The sequence below is a fragment of the Cavia porcellus genome, unplaced genomic scaffold, assembly GCF_034190915.1.
Source record: "Cavia porcellus strain 051 isolate PalLab524CR breed Dunkin Hartley unplaced genomic scaffold, mCavPor4.1 scaffold_1, whole genome shotgun sequence".
Classification (NCBI taxonomy): domain Eukaryota; kingdom Metazoa; phylum Chordata; class Mammalia; order Rodentia; family Caviidae; genus Cavia; species Cavia porcellus.
This window is the reverse complement of record NW_026947484.1, coordinates 205,184,147-205,205,539: the sequence shown is the minus strand read 5'-3', so window position 1 is coordinate 205,205,539 and position 21,393 is coordinate 205,184,147. Positions and strand designations below refer to the sequence as shown.

Sequence of the window (21,393 nt, the reverse complement as noted above, 5' to 3'; positions counted from 1 at the left end):
TTTCCTCCACAAATATTGTCTGAAAATTCTCAATACTAACCCTTCAACTCAACTAACAGTACTCCAACAGAATCAGACCACACATCACACTTTTCTTCTCATCCATCACTATCTCTATTTAAGCCTCCCACTTGGACACTCCTCATCCAACCCCCCTTCCATTCTCCTCCTTCCACTTGACCTAGCTCCAGAACAGCTACAAATAATAAATGGCCACAGTGCACACAGAGAATGGACAAAAGGGGAGAAGTGTAATTGCAAGGGTCATCAGTTAGAAGAGTTACATGATGGAATCTGGAGATGCTGTTACAACCAGAAATAACTACTACACAGGGACAGATTCCAAATCACTTAAATAATGGAAGGAGTAAACACTAACACTGAATATACCAAGCTGAAAATTACACAGGAAGGCAACATCCTACTAAAAATCTCCATATAACCACATACTCTCCACACACTACTCCTCAGCCTGTTCCCAAAAAAAGAGGGGAGAAAATACAGAGACACACACACACACAGGTACACTTAGCTATGCGTGCACAAAGGACAGATATACACAGGAGCCTGGGAAAGCAACACAACAGAAGATTGCCAAGTTCTTTCAACTCTCTTAAGGCAGAGTAGGGGGTCACAAAGGGAGAAGAAAGCAAATACTAGATAGTGGAACTCTACAAAAAGTTTACAGAATGGATGAAGAAACTAGAGGAGTTCAAAGAGGAAAGGAACCAAAAGTCCACACCAATTTCACTCAGTAAGTCTATGGTGAATTTTGGGGAAACAGTTAAGAAAATGGACAAGCTAACCAGAACCGTTCAAAACTTGAATAGTAAGATTCAACAAGGATATACAATCTTTAAAAATATGTCAGACAGAAGTACTTGAAATAAAGAACTGCACGACCCTGAAATTTGCATGAGTTACACTGTTAGAGCACCCATGAATTGTAAAAAAAAATCGTGAATTTCAGATAGTTAGAAAAGTGCCTAATTCTATAGTTTGAACCCTAAATATGCTATATCTCCTGCAGCTATCTAATTTAATTCAATAAAATACTGTATTATAGTCTTAGAATATGCAGGCTATTTTGGTGGCAACTTATGGACTTTGGGTTTGCAGAACAAAAACCAAAAGCATTCTACATGCTATGTGCAGTAGAGCACCTCGTTATGATGCAGGAATCCCTGTGCATTTGTTAGAAAAGAGTTACAGAGCAGCAACCAATCAGCATCAAGAAGAACTGAATAATACTCTTGGATTAGCTACTTGCAAACCTCTTGCCAAAAAAACAACTACAGGGAAATTTGCGATTTCCTTGAATTGCAGAGGTTGCTGTTAATAATCACTAGCTCATGATGGCTGAAGCCATATACTCTGAACTACAACTTTGCAGCAATATACTGTGTAGAATTCACGGACTTCAGAAATGCTCAATGTGAAGACAATGTCTGAAATTGAGGACAAAGAGTGAATTACAATGAAGTACTCAAGCCACAAAGAAAATAAGAAAACATGGACAATTATCCAGCGGCTACTAAGACCAAATCAAGGCTAAATGGAGTTAAGGAAAAACTAAAAGATAATGCTTAGAGAAACTATAAAAACATTTCCCTAACATAAGAGTTTAAAACACAAGTAAGCAATACTTATGGAACACCAAACAAATATGATAAAATAGAAAAAAGCTCACCAAAGGCATAGCCTTATTAAATTACCAGATAGTCAGCAAAAAAACAATTTTAAAAGTAGTCAGAACAAAAAACACATATAAAGGTAAACCAACTTGTATGACCCTACAGGCCAAAATAGCTTAAAGTATTTCAAGCCCTAATAGCTAATAAGGAGCTGGGGATTTATCTCATCGGCACAAGCACCTGCCGTGCAAGCACGAGTTGGTGACTTCGATCTCCTATACCGATATATATATTTTTAAAAAGCCTCCTAATAGCAATAACTTGCAGCCCACATTAATTTATCTAGCAGAGTTAATGGAAAAATAGGTATTTCCATGAAATATACAGTTCAAAAGATATATGAGTGTTAAACCAGCACTTGAGGGAGAAAAAAAAAAACCCTTTTTAAAAAAAAAAAAAATACCCCAAGCAGGCAGTTGTGAGTTCGATCCCTGGTACCAATAAAAAGGAAAAAGACAAAAAAAAAAAAAAAGAAAAAGAAAAGAAAAGAAAATACCTTAAAGGGGGAAGCAAGCCCAGTCTGGGAACCAGCACCATGCACGAGCCACCGCTGGACTGGGAACAGCCAGACCTAAGCCTCTCCCTGCAGTCAGCACCATTCATGGAATGAGGAAAGAACAAAGCCACACCAGGAAGCAAGCCCAGTCTAGGAACTGGCACCATGTGCAGGCCACTGCTAGGCTGGAAACAGCCAGACCCCAGCCCCTTCCAGCATGTGGGCTGGCAAACAAAAGTACCAATTGTACCCCTTACCCCATAAATGATCAGCCTCTCTGGAGAAACTCAAGCTGTGATGATAGCTATCAAGGTGAAATGCACCTGGATGCCTGTGGTGCTTTAGGGTTTCTCTGACAATGCAGTCTAGGGCCAGTGGTCTGATCACAGGTTCAGAGGATAGCCGTATACAGTGTAACATCATCTCCTTTAGAGGATGGTAGCCATTGTTGATTCCCTGGATCTTGTTTTGAAGTCCTACATTGTTTCCATTGTTTTGTTGGGTTTTACTCTCTTTTGTTTTATTTATGTTAAATCCAATGGCAGGAGAAGATAGCACAATACATTATGGTAGCAATTTTGGATTTAGTATTTGCTTGTTTTGAAGTCCTTTACTGCATTCATTATCTTGTTTTTATTTTTCTATTCTATTCTGTTGATTTTTACTGTGTCTGAAGTTATCTGCAGCTACTCTGAAGACATCAAAAGGCATTACAGGGGCTGGGGATTTAGCTCAGTGGCACAAGCACCTGCCTGGCATGTGTGAGTTAGTGAGTTCAATCCCTGGTACAAAAAAAAAAAAAAAAAAAAAAATGGCAAAAAGGTATTATGGTAACTATTGTTGATTTCATAATGTTTTGAATCCTGTATCACTTACACTGGCTTGTTTTGACTGGTTTTATTTTGTTTTGTCCTCTTTAAAATAAAATTCAAAAAAGAAAATACCTTAAGAATAGTCAACAGAAACAATGAAACTGACACAGGGAAAAACGAGAATGAAAACTCTTAACTGCTGGGTGTGGTGGTACAGGTCTGTAATCCCAGCACAAGTGGCTGAGGACTGCTGCCAGTTTAAGGCCATCCTGAACTGTTTGACGACAACCTGGTTTTAAGAGCACACTAGACCCCTGCAGTAGGGTGGGTTGAGACTACTAGCCCTACTCACATGCCAAGATACCATCAAGGAGACAGAGTGAGACCATGTGCATTGTTTTGCTATGCATCCTCAGTAGGCAAGCTGGGCCTGTGGCTTGCTTTAGCTTGATCAAACACAGTTAATCCAAGGTTAGACAGGCTAGGGTAGGCTTAGATATGTATGGTTCTGGGTATGGACTTAATTACCTTGCTGGTTCTAGGGAACAATGAGTCTTTTCTACTAAAACAGACTTTCTGGATAGGGAGTTGGAATTCCTCAGACTTCTCCAGAACTGAAGTTCACTATCATCTTCTCTATATTGTTCTTTTATCTATGAGTAATTTCCAACTTACTTTGGATTGTGTACTTGTCTGGGAAAATATTGGTCTTGACGTTTTTGTTGTATTGACTATTGTTGCAACCTAGTCTGTTGTTGTCTTTCTTTGAGTCTGTCTCTTCTTAGAAACATCAAGAGTGTACTGTGTGAAAAAGCTCTTGATTTTGGTATTTGTTTGCTATACTTCTCTTGTTCCACGTGATAGCCAAAGGGTAGTAAATTCAGGTTTTACACCAATCATGGGAACCACTCCTAAGGCAGAGTACTCCTAAGAACCTAGAAATAGCATACCTTTTGGCTAATCAGGGAAAATTTAAGGATGATTTTGTTTGTTTTGTTTTGTTTTGTGCTCTTAAAGACAAGGTCTCACTATGTAGTTAAAGGTGGCCTTGAACTTATTATGTAGCCCAGGCCAGCCTTAAAACACACAACCTCCCAAGTGTTGGGATTATATGTTGCCATGTCTGGCAAGAAGGATGATTTGAAGAAATACAGGATGGTCTTCTTCTGGTAGCAGAGCTTAGCCTCAGTATAAATTGGGAAACCAAGAATACTGAACAAAATATGGGTCTCTGAATTACAATACCATTGTGCAGCCAGATCTGTTCTGTTAAAGGGAAGGAAGTGGTGAGATATTCCCTTACATCCAGGTTTTCATAGAGTTATTTGGATGGCTACAGTTTCAAAATCCCCTAGCTTCATTTCCAACCAAGGCAAAACCTCTTCACCTTGGCCCTCACCACTACCTGTCCCATCAATTCAGGGCTAAAATCAGAAAACATACCAGGACCCCATTTTACTTAAAGGAATTTCATTACAGAAAGTGTCAGCTAGGGATAGAAGCACTATCAGAATATGTTCTCTTCTTGGTAACAGACATGTTAAGAAAGATTTGGCAATTTTTTCAGGAATCCTGGTAAATTCAGGGGTGGATTAAGTTGAACGCAACTGACTACAGCATTAACTCGATGCTGTACTCCCGATGAGAAAGAACACATTCTTAAAAAGGCTGCTGAAGTAGCTGACACCCCAGACCACAATGTTTAGCCAGAGTAATAGGATATTAGTCAAGGGATATCTGCTGAGGATTTTAAGACACTTGTACTCTGCTAACAGACTACTCTTCATATTCAGGAAGGTCTCTGGACTCAAAGCACATCTACTATGGGCTGCATTTGCAAGGACAATACAAATGGAAATCAATGTTGATTGGCTAATTTCAATCCAGGGGGTAAGAGGGGTTAGAGTACTAATTGTGTGGGCCAGTCCTGAATCTACATTATGGGTAGAAGAGCAATTTGTCTCTGGATAGAATTTTCCCTGATATACAAGATGGGGTCACCTCAGAGTCAAGTTTCTGTACCAACAGAATACAGCCAGACTAGAGAAAATGGTGGAGAAAGATCTCAAAGTAAGGGAGGTATTGGCAATTGTTTGTCCTTGGACAAAGGCTAGATACAGTCTTGGAGGCAGTTTTTAGATAGAAGCACTGAGAAGAAAAGGCACTTGCTTGTGCATCTGCGAGCAGTGCAATGACACTGGAAGAAAGAAAGCTCCACTAGTCTCCTTTAGGGATAATGATACTATCTTGTATCATTATTATTATTATTATTATTATTATTATTATTATTATTGGCTTTTTGAGACAGAGTCTCACCATGCAGCTCAGGCTGCCCTTGAGCTCACTTTGTAGCCCAGGCTGGTCTCGAACTCACAACGATCCTCCTGCCTCAGCCTCCCGAGTGCTGGGATTACAGGCACGAGCCACCACGCCCAGCTTAACTTCTATTTTTAAACTGTTGGTAAAGTTTGCTCCTTCCAGACTAAAGAAATTCCAACTTAAGCAGATGATGATGCAGGGCTTCCAATCAACGTCTCCAGAGGAACGTCCAGAACAGTGTATATATTACTAGAGCAGTTGGCAAGAGATTTTTATTCCTTCAGTACACCGAGTCAACTGTCCCAGATCAGCTTCAACATCATTATGGAAGATGGTCTTTAGGCCCTTTAGTTCCCTTTAAGATTAAGGAGAATGAAATCTCAGCAGGGAATGAGGCAGATGAGGAATGCATGACTTTTCTCATTTTAACCCTGCAGGCTGGTTGGAGGATATGGCTCCACAAATGGTTGTCATGCCCCTGGCCCTTGTCTGTCTACTACCCTCAGTAGACTAGGACAACCTGCTTCAGGGTTCTCCCCCTTTATCAAACTACCACTCCACAATACAACATGAAAGTGCAGGAAGCATGGTCCCCCTCCCTAACTCCGCCACTTCAGAGGATATGCTACCTTTTTGAAAAAGGGTGGGCACCATGGAGTAGCTAAGATCAGGAAGGGAAGGATCTAGACCCCATATTTAGATACCCAACATTCACAGCAAGTTTTCAGCCCTGTCCCTTGCCATAACTGGCCTACGGTTGCTATTTAAGCAGCCCTCTCACTCACTTCTCAGGTTTTAGTCTAGGAGTGCTCTCTCCTATGCATGGACTCTCTTGTTAAAATAAAGATTTGCTTTGGTGTCCCTCATTAACATTTTTTTTTTGGTATCAGGGATTGAATTCACAAATTTGCACTTGCCAGGCAGGTGCTTACACCAACTGAGCTAAATTCCTGGACCAACAAAATTTTTTAAAAATAAACTTTTTATCAGCTGACTACTTCAGGTTATTTGCTACAACAATGTAGAGCTGACTGACAGAGAGAGCACTTCAGTGGCCCTTCAGCACTGTAATCCATCAGGAAGCAGTGTCTATTCCTCCTCCCTGCTTCTGTCCTCTCCTTATTCAAAGCCCCATGTACAAAGCCATGGCCCCTTTGCTGTGGGTGGCCATGGTGCCACAAAAGTGGGTTCTGATCACATGAAATTTCACAGGAGCAGAAACTCCTGTGACGGGTGCAGCCAAGGGCACACTGCCCTGCAGAATGGTGTTCCAGAACTGCCCTCCAGGAAGAGCCCTGTTTTGGCACTGAGGCTGAGGGGTGTTTTGACTTCTGGGTGGGAGAAGGACCTGTAGCCATGACCACCAGGTTTCACAGGCAGAAGCCAGGGTCCAGCTGCAGATGCATGCTCAGCAATGCTTTCAGATCATACGTCAAACCTTCCTTTCTGATACCAACATGACAAACATGTATAAACAACCCTGAACTTTAATTCACTTTCTGTCAGTGACTTTCCCATTAGCATCAGGCAGGGCACCTGCTCACATCCTGTTGCCTCACCGTATTTGTTCTGCTCTGCCAGCCCTTGCAGACTCACAACAAATTCCCTTGTAAGTGAGGCAGATACCCGCTGTTGGGCTAAGCTGATGCCCACAAGGACTGGGCAACATGATTCCCTGACTTCAGACCCAAAAAACTTAATGCTCAGTGTAGTATCTTTTTTTTTTTTTTTTTTCCTCTCAGTGTAGTATCTTAAACCACAGTCTGTATGCGTTCCTTTGTCTCTTCCAAGCTAACAACTAGGGACACAACTGACTTAGTGGCCCAGGAATGACTCTCGCCCACCTCTTAGACAACTTATCCCCAGGGGCTCCTGGGGATGAGACTCACATTATCCCGGATGTTGATGTCGGAGCCCTTGGATAGCAGCAGCTTCACAAGCTCCACATGCTTGTACTCAGTGGCCCAGATCATCGGTGTCCAACCACCATCATCCTGAGTGGAAAGAGGGAAACACAGCTACCGTATTACCCAAGAATTCTATCTCCAGGCATTCCACACACCTTGCTCAGGACCTGAGAGGTGGTACCAGAAAGCTACAGAGCACTTCCCTGGGTGACGCATGATCACAGAGCCTGCATGGCACTGGGCATCACCCCTGGCACTGCTGCTCTGCACTCTGCTGGCAAAGCTACCACTCCAGTCAGCGTGTGAAGAGGACCCTGGAAACAGAGAACTCAACAGTCTTTGTACCCTCACCAGGCTGAAGGCACCTAAAGACAGAAAGTGTGCACAACAGCACCCTCCACATACCCTCTTGGCCCCAGTGTGACAAACAGATGGACATCAGCCCATGGTTGAACATTTCTGCCTCTTCCTGGAGGAAGACAGCAGCAGAAGGTGTTGCAGGGTCAACTGAGGGTCTCATGAGCTGTCTCCCTACCACTGTACCCAAGTCTACTGCACCCTGGGCAGTTTCACTTTCAGGAACTAAGTCAAGATGCTAATTCCTAGTTCGGAGGTGACACACTCAGCCCTCAACCACTACTTTCAAAAGGGCTTCCTGCAGCTCACAGTCTGTATTTCTCTGGACATGCAACGGAAGACATTCTCTCCGCAGCTGACTTTTGGCACTGCCCAGGCCCTGGATGGGGGAGGGAGGCCCAGCAAATGCAGGGTGGCAGAAAACCTAACTACATGAGGACAAACGCAACCAGACAGGGACACGGAGCACTTCAGAAAAAGGCCCACCCACAAGCTGCTGTTTCAGATATACCTGGGAGGGGAGCGTACAAAGGCACAGGAGATGGGGAAGTGTTGGGCTGAGAGGCAGGGACAGAACTACCCAAGGCGATGGAGATCATCCCAGTGCTGTGCATCTAGGGGCCACTGTGTGCTGAGTGGCCCTGATGCCAGGCATTGCCAGGCCACTCATGAACTTGACAGACATCTGTGAGTATCTGCTGTGTACAGACACAGATGAGACTCCACAGACCACCATGTGGGCAAAACTCTGACTCTGCCAATGGGGACACAGATCAGTGAGGACACAGCCAATCCCTGGGGACAAGCCAGGCTGGAAAGGAGGCTGGCTGCAGGAGGGTAGGAGCTGTTCTGTGTTTAGAATACCTCACTCAAGATGACAACTAAAATGGGCCTGATAGAGATAGTGGCCCAGGCAGAACCCAAGGGAAGAACTGCCAGCTAAACAGTTGGGAGGGTTCCCTGCAGAGTAGGCTGGCAACAGGGATAAGGCCCTGGAAGAATCTGAGTGAATGGGGCACTATGGAGAACAATTGCAGAAGCAGAAGACGACTCTGTGTGTGTGTGTGTGAGAGAGAGAGAGAGAGACAGAGACAGAGACAGAGACAAACAGACACATTCAAATGGGATATGGCTTTACCTGGCAGTTGACATCCATCTGTCCATTGGACAGCAGATACTGAACCACGTCGTAGTGGCCTTTCTTGGCAGCCAAGTGCAAACAGGTGGAGCCCTCTGCATCCTGCAACACAAATGCTGCTTAGCCCACAGAGTCACCTGTGCCTAGGCCCGCAGCATGGGGCCACAGAGACTTCTGCTCCATTCAGGAGCAGGGATCCATCTGACAGGGGAGCTCAGGTTGAGGCGTATAGTCTTGTCACTGAGCACAGAGGCCACAAGGCAGAGCCAACATCCAAGCCCTTTGACCCCAATAAGGCAAAACAGGTGGTAGGAGCCATGGTACCATCACATATCTGAACAAACCACCTGACAAGACCACCTATTCCTACCACACAGCCAGGCGGCCAGGTGATAGCCCAGATTCCACTCCAGCCAAGCTGCTCCTACTGGGCCCTCTGAGCACTAAGGTCACATGGACGGCTCAGCAGTTGTACTCCAGACAAAAACAGAGCCAAGCCCTTACTGTAGCCCAACAGACCTGCCATCACTGGTTTCCACTTCTTTTGGCTGTTGGACACATCTCATTAGCTTTCAGCTGTTTCCTCGAGGACACTACACAGATCATACTAGTGGAACCATCTCAAGAAAAATACATACAGGAACAGGTCAGACCCAGAAGCTCCAGGGGATGCCAGGAGGGCCATGTGGTGATAGCTGGAGGCCAGCCTGAGAGTCCATCCAGCCCAAGGCTGGGCCAGACACTCTGCCTTTTCTCCTATAGGTCCTACTGCCATCTCTCTACTGACCTTCTTCTGTCTTTACTATTTTTCTCTTTTTCTAACTCAGAGCTGCAGTCCTAGGTTTTAGTATATATTACTGAGTATGCTTCTATTAAGACTAATATCCATCAGCACACATAACCTTATCAAGGACAACCTGGAAACCAAAGCCCCATGTGACTGGCCTTCAGGACCAACACTGGAGGACTGCTTCAAGTTTTAAGTGCAGAAATGTGTGTGGCAGAAGCAGTAGGGTCAGCTGTCCCACACTGCAACCGGTAGACACACACTCAGGCAAGAAGTCAGGCACCTGTGTACCTGTCAGTGGAAGAGAGGGATTTCACAGAGTGACAGACAGTCAAGGGAACCATGAAGAAGAAAGATGTGAAAGTTGTAAAATGTAGAAAAAGTTGTCATCTACTCTTCAGAGCTGTAAGGTGTGCCATTCACTTTGTTTTGGCTCAAGCAGAAATTCAAATCATATTTGCCCAAGGGAGCACTACTGCCCCACCCAGTGTCTTCATCCTCCTCCCAGACAGCCACCTTCATGCATACAGTACCTATCCTGTTACTCATCTCTTGATACTTTATGAAACCTGCATCCACCAGTGAGTCTCATACTTTGAAATGGTCTGCAACACACTCTAGGTACTTTTGCAATTCCTGTTTAGTTCCATACATGTTTTTGAGAATATTTGTAGATAACATGTAACAATCATTCTTGGTTTGAGAACACTGAGTTGTTTTGGACTTCTTGTTGTCTAAAACACACTGAATATTGCCATGTCTGCTCCTACAAGCCAGCACTGGCCACTTGAGAACTGCTAGTACATGAAGTCAGCTACCAACCTATCTGCCCACTGCCTAAAGGGCAGCACCTTGCCAAGTATTCCCAACATCTTAAGTTTTATATAATGCAATAATTAAAATGGTATTTTAGTCAGGTTTTTAAATGCTTTTCACGTTTTGTGTTCATTTATTGTTTCCTCCTTTGTAGGTTGCATGTTTATGTCCTTTGCCTGTTTTTCTTTCAGGCTGTTTATTTTTGTCTTGCCTAAGGAGTTCTTCATAGAATCACAAAGATAATCTTCCTCATTACTTTCTAAGCTTTGTACCTTTGCCTTTTCCTCAATCCTTGCTCACTGTGTGCATACTGCACCTCTCACCCTTCACTCCCACCACGCTGTCTTCACACTGGTGTGAAAGCACCACAGAGAACACTACCGGTTCTTTCTTTTCTGTCTGTGAGACACACACTTACCTTTCCAGCGCAGAGAGCTCAGTCTGTATCTGCAGCTGTAGACAAGCACAGGTTCAACCTACCACTTGGCCACTTGTCTTCTACTTGTCCCATTTGTCTTTATTCCTTGTTTCTTACATTTTAGTCACACAAACTATTTTTGAACATCCTCACTTCCTCTATCTTTTTTTCTCATAAAGCTGTTTCGTTTCTTAGTACTTTCTCCAGAGATTACAATATTCATGTTTAACTCTCTTTACTTAACACAGCACAAAAACTACCTCACAACATGTTGAGAGCAAGAGACTTTATGGTAGCCATTGCTGATTTCCTACTGTCTGGTTTTAAAGGCCTGTAATTCTTTCATTCTTTTGTTTTGATTGGTTTTATATTATTTTGTTTTGTTTGAATTTATTGTGTGTGAAGATACGGACAGCTACTTTGAAGAAAACAAGAGACATTATGGTAGCCATTGTTGATTTCCTGTTGTCTTGTTTTGAAGACCCATGTTGCTTGCATTGTTCTGTTCTGATCTGCTTTATTCTATTCACTTTAAAGAAAAAATTAAAAAAACAAAAAAACAAAAACAGCTCAGGACAGAGCGATTTCATTCATACACACTGTTTTCCTTTGTGCTACTGCTATTAAACCCTTAACTTCTGAATTTGTTTAAACATTATCTTATGTTATCCCTGCTGGACACAGTTGCTTGCCTTTTCCTCAAGTGGTGGCTGCTGCTGCTGGGCCTGGCCTGCTGGCTAACATAATCAGGCACCCCTGGGGCTCAGGAAAGGGCTGCTACTGCCTCCACTGCCCTCCTTTCAGTGCAATGACAACATCCTCCTGTGACAGGCCCACTGCCATGGGCAGGAAGTGGTACAGGACCTCACTACACTGCTTGCGTGTGTGTGATACTGTTTTTCTCTCATGACACTTTAAAGTTTTCTTTGTCTTTAGTTTTCAAGAGTTGAAATGTGATGTGGTTAGGTATGACTTTTTTATGATGTGCTTGCCTGTTTCTTAAATCTGTAGGTTGCTTGTTTTTTTTCCAAATTTGAGGAATCTATGACCATATTTTCCAATTTGTCTGTGTTAGCTTTTCTCTCGTCTATCTTCTGAGGCTCTGATCATAAAATTTGATCATGGTCTAAAATCTGTTTCACATACTCAATTAATTTCTGTAGGTGAGTTTTTATTTTCGTTTCTTCTGCTTTGTCCAATCTAGGTTACCAGTGACTGTGCCCTGCAGATTCCAGCTGCTCCAGGGCACCCTGAGCTCTTCCTCCACATTCCTAGCCCTGGATTTCTCCAGGGCTCCAGTCCTCTATGATGAGGTTGGACAACAGCTCCCTGGTACACAATGGCATGAGCATGGAGTTTGCCCGCCTGCCAGGATGAAAACATTGCTAATTATTCTCTAAACCTATTTATAGAAAAACTAAAGGCTTCCATATTTTAAAAACCATCAAAAACCAAATAAACGGACTAAATACGAACTTGAAAAAAAATATGTAGCATATGTAAATAATGCAAGTAAGTGTAACCTGAAAAAAATTGACTATAAAAGGAACAATAAGCTGAGTGCAGTGGTGCATACCCATAATCCCAGCACTGAGGAGGCTGAGGCAGGAACATCACTAAATTCGAGGCCAGCCTGAGCTACAAAATGAGTTCAAGGCCATCCTGAACTATGAAACTATAAACAATGAAACCCTGCCTCAAAAAAAGACACACACACACAAAAAGGCAATAATTGACACAGTAAAGGAAAGAAAACCTAATTTACATATCAAATTGTTAGTACTGAAAAACTCACAATAGAGTGATGGTAAGGGCAGGCTCAGACATTCCTAGAACAATTTATAAAGAGTAGTAGAACAAGCCCTACCAAAGGTCACCCAAGCCAAGGAGTTCAAGCCAGCAAACAACACATCTTTCGTTAAAGAAAAACAAAACAAAAAAAGTCTTAAAATGTTTACTGAAATGCTGCTTACAACAAAGTAGAAAATACATATTTATACACAAATTTGGTTTTAAAAAGATGCAATAACATAAAATACTGATGAAGTCATCTGAAGTGCTATCAGTATTTTATGCCTAAGAAATAATAAAAATTTAATGTGATGTTAAAAAAGGAAGTTGAAAAATTAGGATAAAAAGTAATGGTCACTTTTCAGTTGGTAAAAAATGAGTTTGAAAAGACTTTAAGAATATTTTTTACCTTTTCTTTCTCCAGTGTTGGCAGTGAAGCCAAGGTGCCATGCTTGCCAGGAAATGTCCACCATTGAGCTACCAGGCCAAATGTTTACATTTTTGTTTTTCATTTTTATCAGTACCAGGGATCAAACTCATGACTGCCTGCTTGCAAGGCAGGCGCTTATGCCGCTGAGCTAAATCCCCAGCCCCTATGTTTACATTTTTTAAAACTATGGCAACATATAACAGAATTTCCCATTTCAATCTTTCTCCTGGTTTTCTGAGACAGGGTCTCACTACGTAGTTCAGGATGGCCTTAAGTTCACTATGTAGCCCAGGCTGATCTCATACTTGTGGCAATCCTCCTGCCTCAGCCTCCCAAGTACTGCGATGATAGGCAAGCACCAACATGCCCAGCTTATTTTTTAGGTGTAGAATTCAGTAGCATTAGTTACATTTTCTATTTCCATCATCACAATTTCATGCCTTTTTCACAACCCAAACATATATAGCAATCCCAGCCCAGTCTTTCAATCCTGGGCAGTCTGTGCCTGTTCCACACCTAACCCCGATGTGTGTCCTTCAGCATCATTTCCTTTCCCTTTAGGCCTTCAAGGTTCCTTCCTTGCACACAGCACTTAAATCTAATGCTTCATTTCTCCCTATGACACAGCAATGTGGTACTACTGCATGCACTGACCGAGTGTTGTTCATTTCTCTGCTGATGGTCACCTGGGTTCTTTCTATCTCTTCAGCTCATGTGAACATTGTTGCAATGAACACTGCTGCTCAAAATCTTCATGTCTGCTTTTACTTCTTTGGGTATATACTGTGGGGCAGAATCACTGAAGCACATGGCAATCCTGTTTAGTGATTTGAGGAACTACCAAACTGTTATTTACAGTGGCTGCACCATACGAGAGTAACACTATCCATGTACTAGGGTCTTAACTTTTCCACATTCTCACCAACATTTACTTTCCCATTTCCAGATAAGAACACCCTGGTGATCAACAATGTCAAGCATCTAATTGACCATATGCACATCTTCTTTAGAGAAATGTCTATTCAAAGCTTTTGCCCCTTTTTAACCAGATTTTTTCAGGAGTTTTTATTGTTGAATTATAGGATTTCTTAATATATTCTGGATAGAAACCCTTTATCATATACAGGATTTGCAAATATTTTTTCCATTCTGTGGGTTGTCTATTCATTATCTTGACAGTATCTTTTGGATTTATAGAATTTTTTTTTAAATCGGTACCGGGGATCAAACTCACGACCACGCGCTTGCAAGGCAGGCGCTTATGCCACTGAGCTAAATCTCCAGCCCCAGGATGTGTAGAAGTTTTAATTTTGATAAAGTTTTTCTACTTTCTTTTACTGTTTGTGCTTTTGGTGTCATATCCAAGAGATCACTGCCAAAAGAATGCTCAAGAGACTTCTTTACCGTTTTCTCTTATATTGAGTTCTTTCATCCATTTTGCTCTAACTCTCTCACACAATACAAGGTGCAAGTCTCACCACATTCTTCTGCGTGCAGACATGGTGCATTTCTAGCATTATCTGCTGGCCCTTTGCCAGGTCTCCAAGTTGTGGTAAGAGTCCGCTGACTACATAAGGAAGGGTTTATTTCTGGGCTTTCTCTTCTGTTTTACTTGCATCTCTGTCTTTACACCAGCTTTCATTATTATAGCTTATAGACAGTTTTCAAATCAGCAACTCCGAGTTCTCCTTTTTTTTTTCCCCCAAAAATGTCTGGGTACTATTCCAGATCCCCTGAGACTCAATACAAATGTTGGAATGGCTTTTTCTCTAACTGTAGAAAAGGTTGTGGGGGTTTTGATAAGGATTGCATGGTACCCGCAGACTGCTTTGAGTAGCATTTTCATTTTAACTATATTAAGTCATCTAATATGTAAACACTGATTCTATGTGTGACTTCTCTAATTTCAGCAATGGCTTATGTAAATATTTTTTGCCTCCTTAAATGTATTCCTAAGCATATTATTCTTTTTGATGCCACAGTAAATGAACTGTCTTACTTCCCTTTTTAAACTACAAGTATATAAAAATATAACTTATTGTAATGTGTATTTCTTTGCTGAGTTAGAGCATTAGCTCTAATAATATTTTTGTGGATCCTTTAAGGTTTTCTATGTGCAGGATTATGTCATTCAGAACAGAAACCCATTTACTTCTTCCTTTCCAATTTGGATGCTTTCCATTTTTCTTTCTTTCTTTCTTTCTTTCTTTCTTTCTTTCTTTTTTGGTCTTTTTTGTCCTTTTTGTTGGTACCGGGGATCGAACTCACGACTGCCTGCTTGCAAGGCAGCTGAGCTAAATCCCCAGCCCCTTCCATTTTTCTTTTTAAAAGCGTATTTACTTAAACATTTATTTGTTTTAGAGACAGATTCTCACTGTGAGTCCAGGCTGACCTTGAACTCCTGAATGCTGGCACTACAGATGTGCACCATGACACTCAGCTCCCATTTCCTTTTTTGCCTGACTGCTCTGAGGAGAAGCCAAAAGAGGGAAAATACTTTGAAGGAAGGAAGGATGAGGTTTTTGTGTAGCAAACTTCACATAGGTTGATTTGCCTCTCTTCTATATAGCAGACTAGGTGCTAATAAACAAGGTCAACATGTAAGGTGAGGAACAACTACATGAGGAAATGTTTGAAGGTGCTCCGTGAAGAACTGTTCATCCTTCTGAGAAACATCTCCGCATGAAACAGCCATGTGGACTCAGAGTGGGGCATACCTTGGGGTCCACCTGTGCCCCAGCCTTGATGAGGTACTTCACTGCATCCAAATGGTTGTTCTCTGCAGCCTCCATCAGTGGAGTCCGCTGGTCTTCCGAGCAGGTATCAATATTGGCTCCAGCCTAGTAAAACAAAAATAGTTCAGGTTTCCAGAAAGTGGTTGCTGCAGCTCTACCCACAAGCAAAGGACTTAGATGCTTCCACCCTTGAAAAAAGATTTGATGAATGACATTAGAATTGTTTTACTGACCAATTAATTATGTCTAAATCTTCAAAAGCTGCATTTAAGACACAACTTTTCTCTATCAAGTTTTAATTTAAGAAGAACAGTTTCACTAGACTGCATTCCATTCCTAAACTTTTTTTGTTTTTTAATCGGTACCAGGGATCTAACTCAGGACTGCCTGCTTGCGAGGCAGGCGTTTATGCCACTGAGCTAAATCCCCAGCCCCTATTCCTAAGGGTTTACAGCAGAGTAGTGAGTGCATCTTTAGAAATGAGCAAGATGGTGCTAGCCTTTCAAGAAGGCAAAGTAGGGTGGGTGCAGAGGGACCTCAAGAAAGAGGGTGTGGAGAAGCCAAACAGAACCTGGCTCATCACTCTGCTGGCCTGACTCTCTGTCCAGTGTTGCCCAAAATAAAAAAGAACAAGTCCAGTGTGGTGGCACACACCTGCCATCCCAGCACTAGGAACCTTGAAGCAGAAAGATCGCTGCAAGTTTGAGGCCAATGTGGGCTACAAAGTGAGTTCAAATCAGTCTGAACTGTATAGCAAGACCCTGCCTCAAAACACAAAATTAAATAATTAATTAAATTTTAAAAAATAAAAATCAAAACTTAATTTCCAGTAATAAGAATTTTCGAGAAATTTCTAATTTTTCTAGTGAGGTAAAGAACTTGCAGGTGCACAGAGTAAAGTCCTCAATGCCAGATGTGTGCGAAAAGTCAGCCAGCTGTTGACAACTGAAAACTTTTCTTCACAAGAGAAAAGAGCTAACTTCTTACACTACTGAGGAGTTAAAATTCAATCTATCAGTCAAACGTTTACTGAATGAAATAAATGTGAAGGGTAAGAGATTTAGCCTAGTGGCATAAGTGCCTGTCCTTCAAGCACAAGGTCATTGAGTTTGATCCCCAGTACTGAAAAAAAAAGAAAGTGAAAATACTAATGCTTTACAATCAGCAATTACAAAACAGAAGTAGTTTAAGCAAGTGATTGACACAAGCCTGGAACTGGGTGGATGGGGAGCCAGGTACAATCACATGCTTCTAGCCACTTGTAAGTGGCTCTGAGATGGCCAAGGGGTTCCAGAGAAGACTTAGGTTATTTCAGGAGTTGTGCTTCATGGCCTGGAACTCAGGCCCATGGATAAGAGGTTACAGATCTGAACAATCAGAGCACTGAGGCATAAACATGGTGGAAGAAACAGGTTTATTTTAAACACAAAAGTTCAAAGACAAAGCCAGGCTGCTAAATTTGAGGGCAAAGTAAAAACAGAATCCTACTGTAGCTAATTTTAACTTAAGCAAAGAAATGAGCATAAGCTAGGCAGTGCTGATAATGGGGCTGAGGCCAAGGCTGCCCTCTGCAGGGCAAGCCAGGCTCTGTCTGTATAGAGCATAGAGCTCTGTTCTTCTTTGGCACCCCAGGGTGTTACACCCCAGATGAGCCAGACACCTGGATAGCCCTGTACCTTGGAGGCGAGGGATAAGGCCTGCCTGAAAAGTTGGGGTGAGGGCCTGGCACAAACCTTCACAGACAGCAAGCTATACTCCCAGGAAAGAAACTGACCATGTTCTAGGAAAACAAAGAGGCCACTGAGACACAGGAAAAAACAGAGTCAAACAGGCCTGCCAGATGACTAGTAGGATTTTCAAACAGGCAAGAGATGCCCAAAGAAATGTAGCTTCCAATGAGTTCAGCCTGTCTCATCCAGGAGGCGGGATGCAGTAAACTATCCTGCACCTGGCAGGACCCTCCTCCAGATGTTCCCAAACCTTCATTCCAGGCAAGTTTGTGACACCAAGAAGATTCACCTCTGCCTCACAGCCCTGCACATTTAACACACAATGCAAACATGAGCCCTTTCTCTCTAGAGTGACAAACTGAAGAAGAAACAGCAAACAGAGAAAGACAAAGGCTCCACATGTTGACAGGGCCTCCACAAGCTGAGACACAGTGCTTCTGTGACTCCCAGGGTGCCCTCCAGGACTCAGACACAGCAGGTACACCATCCAAAAAGGACAAAGAGTGCCAGGATAGCAGAGGTGACAAGACCCACATTAGGGCTGGGAAAGACAGCTCCACTAGTGGGGAGAAGCCCATAGGCTCATAACACTGGAACACAATGATGCTCCCTGAATGATCGTTGGAGCCTGTTAGTCCGGGAGTAAGATCATGGGTATCTACAGCACTGGCAAAGGTTGGGTGGACTCCAGATCAGTGCCAGAGAAATGTTTCCTGCCATACCAGGGTGTTTTCCATGTGCACTACCCTAGGCAGCAACCCTGACCACATAGCTACTAAGCATGGAACACAAATACTCTGATGAGCTTCTTCCCTCTAGTCACAAACAGCTGGGGCTTGCAGAACAAAACAAGGGCTCTTAGACTCCAGAAAAACCTCTCAGGAGAACACACTCCCACAGACTCTCTCCCCTGCAGGATGCTCCACTCAAAACCAAGTACAGATCGGCACCAGTGGTCAGTCCAGCTTCGATGGGTCCAGGGGAAAGGACCCAAGAACACAGAAGATCACCATCAGCCTTTGCTAGACGTCTGGCCAGAGCCACAAATGCTGCGAACAGGAGAAATCCCACTCTTGGATTCTGAGACACTAGAAAAAACTTCTATTTTCTCTCTTTGAGAAATCTCAGGAAAATGGCTTTAACTTCTAAGAGAACACACACACACACACACACACACACACACACACACACACCTTAAGGTCAATAACAGGAAGCTTGGCAGCTGAAATCTGATCAAGCAACAGGCTAGAAACTGAATAAGCTTAAATGGGCCAGGTCAGTCAGATCTTCCACTGAAAGAAGCTAAAGGACTCCTACATATATAGGGTTCCTCCATATATTGGATGATTTGCAACACTCAGGCTCACTGGGTTTGCTGGAAACAGAACAGAGCTCACACAGCTTCTCAAGGACAAAGTCACTGTGTATCCACGGCCTGTGGCAAAGATGGAATGGGATCCTGATGTCACTACCTGGACATTTGTCTCCACTGAGCCTCCCTGATTTTGCATGCACTCATTCGGTTCCCGCTTTTGTTTTTGGTACTAAAAGAAGCTGCATACAAAGAGTCAGAACTGTACATCTTGAGTATCATAAAGGTTAAAATAGACAAAAGTAAACAATAGTGCTTAGGGGTGGTACAGCCAAGGAGACAGGCAGATGTGATCCTCACGGTAAGGAGCCTTGGGGAAGCAGCGCTGAGTCCACCTTACAATGGCAGGACATCTTATGGGTTTCTCCACACACGTGGCATAGACATATGCTTATTTACTGACTTTAGGTTGAGTATGTGTGTGTTGGAGACTGAACCTAAGAGTACTGTGTGTATTCAGTACACACTCTGCCACTGAGCTAATGCTCAGCCCCTTAGTGTTTTTAAAACGAAGCAAGGAAAAAATAGTGTCATCTAGAGGAACGACAAGCTAGTTCTTACAAATGGAAATCCGTGGACAACAATGGAATCATGATCAGTAACTACCAGCTGGAACTCTAGGTCCAGCAGAAAAGTCCTTCAGAAGATGCTAAACTCACCATGGGAGACAGATTGTCCCAAGATCTGGAGACCACTGGCCTCTATCTCTGCTGTGCCTGTGCCCCATGTGGCCCACACTTCCTGGACTGTCACTTGATCCTCGGCTAAGATACAAGACCTACATGCTCATGGCTTCTCAGGTGGGATGCCCTGCCCTACAAGGCACCAGTTCCTAGTAAAACCTGTGAAACTCCCTCAGCACTCCCTCCTGTGTGGCCCACCCCTCAGCCAGGACTGCCTCCACGTCCCTAGCTTGTCAGACCTCATTCCCTGCCCTCAACTCCTCACCTCACAGGGCTTTGTATGTCAGCCTAGAGCTTCTGAGTGACCATTAGCAATACCTTCAAGGAAACAGGGAGAAGAAAGAGGCTGTAATATAGAGCAGTCAAGAGTAGGAAAGGGCTCTCAGTGTGAGAGTACAGATTAATATCCCCCAGCAGTCAGAGCTGAGTTGAGGACAAGTCAAAAAAGTACAACCAGCAGACAGAAAATGACCTCAGCATCAGTGCAGAGGGCCACACCCTGGAGGACAGAGCCCAACAGGAGACAGCTTGAGGGTGTTGTCAGCCATCTGAAAAAACAGGACCAAAGGCCATGGACTCTTACATGGATGGGACACCTCAATGCCCTAAAGAACAGGAAAGTATGGACTTCAGACCCAAAGAGCTTAAGGACAGTTATCAAAGCTTCTAGAAGTAAAGGTCACACAAGAGGATCAGAAGTCAGAATATATCAGACTTTGTGTGACATCTGGAAAATGGCCCAGCCAGGGTCATGAAAGACTGTCAAAAAGGGCCTTCTCAGGGAGTATCAGCAAGCATCACCCAAGAGTGTGAACAAGGAGAGCACTGCAATCTGGACAGAGGACAGGAAGAAACTGACATCAACTCAACCACGGCAAACTCACAACGACTGTACATTTCTGACAAAGCACACTATGTAAACAAGGGGACTCAGCCTTAAGAAGTCTCTGCAGGAGAATTTCTAAGCTTTTAGTCTTGAAACAATACAGTCAGGGAAATACACACACATGCATACACATTTAAAAGAACAAATAAACCTTTGAAATTTTATGGAACACTATTAAAAGAGCAAAACTTTACAAGAATGGATTCTTTTTCCAGAGAACAAAGGAAGAGAAAAAGTAGAGGAAACCCATTCAATGAAATGTTTAAAATCTTAACAACCTCGGGGAAGATATGAACATCTAGATTGAAAGAAACTCTAAAAGATTCAAACAATAAAGCTCCTTGCCAAGACTTGTTGCAGTCCAGCTGTCAAGAGTACAAGGCAGAGAGAGAATGCTAAACGCGGCAAAAGTGCCAAGTCACATACAAGGAAATTCCTGCGAGAGCAACAGACTTCTTAGCAGAAACTCTGCAAGCCAGAAGAGTATTGGATATCTTTGGAGTGGTGAAAGAATAAAACTGCCAACTAAGAATACGACACCTAGCAAAATTAGGTCGAAAAACCCAAGCTAGGCATGGTGGTAGAGGCAAGTAAACCAGCACTCAGGAGGCTAAGGCAGGAGAATCCTGAGTTCAAGGCCAGCTTGGGTTACATAGCAAGTTTGAAATCACCCTGAGCTACACAGCAACAACCAGCCTCAAATTAATTAATTAACTAATTAATTTTTAAAAGCTGAAGTCTCCACCAAAAAAAAATCTGTTAGATATGATATCAACAAGGCTGGCAGATACACCAAAATCTTTCTTATACAATAAAAATGAAACTCCCAAAAAAGATTGAGAAATCAATCCCATTTATTTTAGCTCCAAACAAATAAAATGCCTAAGAATAATTTTAACCAAAGAGGTGAAGAAGCTCCACAATAAAAATTACACACACTGATAAAGGAAATAGAAGAGAACTTTTAAAAAAAAAGACCCCTCTAAATTTAAAGACCCAAACCAAAAATGAGCATCAGAATT

General features: G+C 42.8%; 1 protein-coding gene across 27 annotated transcripts in view; it reads right to left on the bottom strand.

The window, feature by feature from the left end:
• Positions 1 to 21,393, bottom strand: part of Ehmt1 (euchromatic histone lysine methyltransferase 1) — a 175,318-nt gene that overhangs the window by 25,433 nt on the left and 128,492 nt on the right. For all 27 annotated transcript variants that reach the window (XM_063228480.1, XM_063228590.1, XM_063228607.1 and 24 more), the window contains 3 exons: positions 15,683 to 15,805; positions 8,724 to 8,825; positions 7,211 to 7,315 (listed from right to left, as the gene is read on the bottom strand). In XM_063228480.1, the coding sequence (XP_063084550.1) occupies positions 7,211 to 7,315; positions 8,724 to 8,825; positions 15,683 to 15,805 (330 nt within the window). The remainder of the gene's footprint in view (positions 1 to 7,210; positions 7,316 to 8,723; positions 8,826 to 15,682; positions 15,806 to 21,393) is intronic.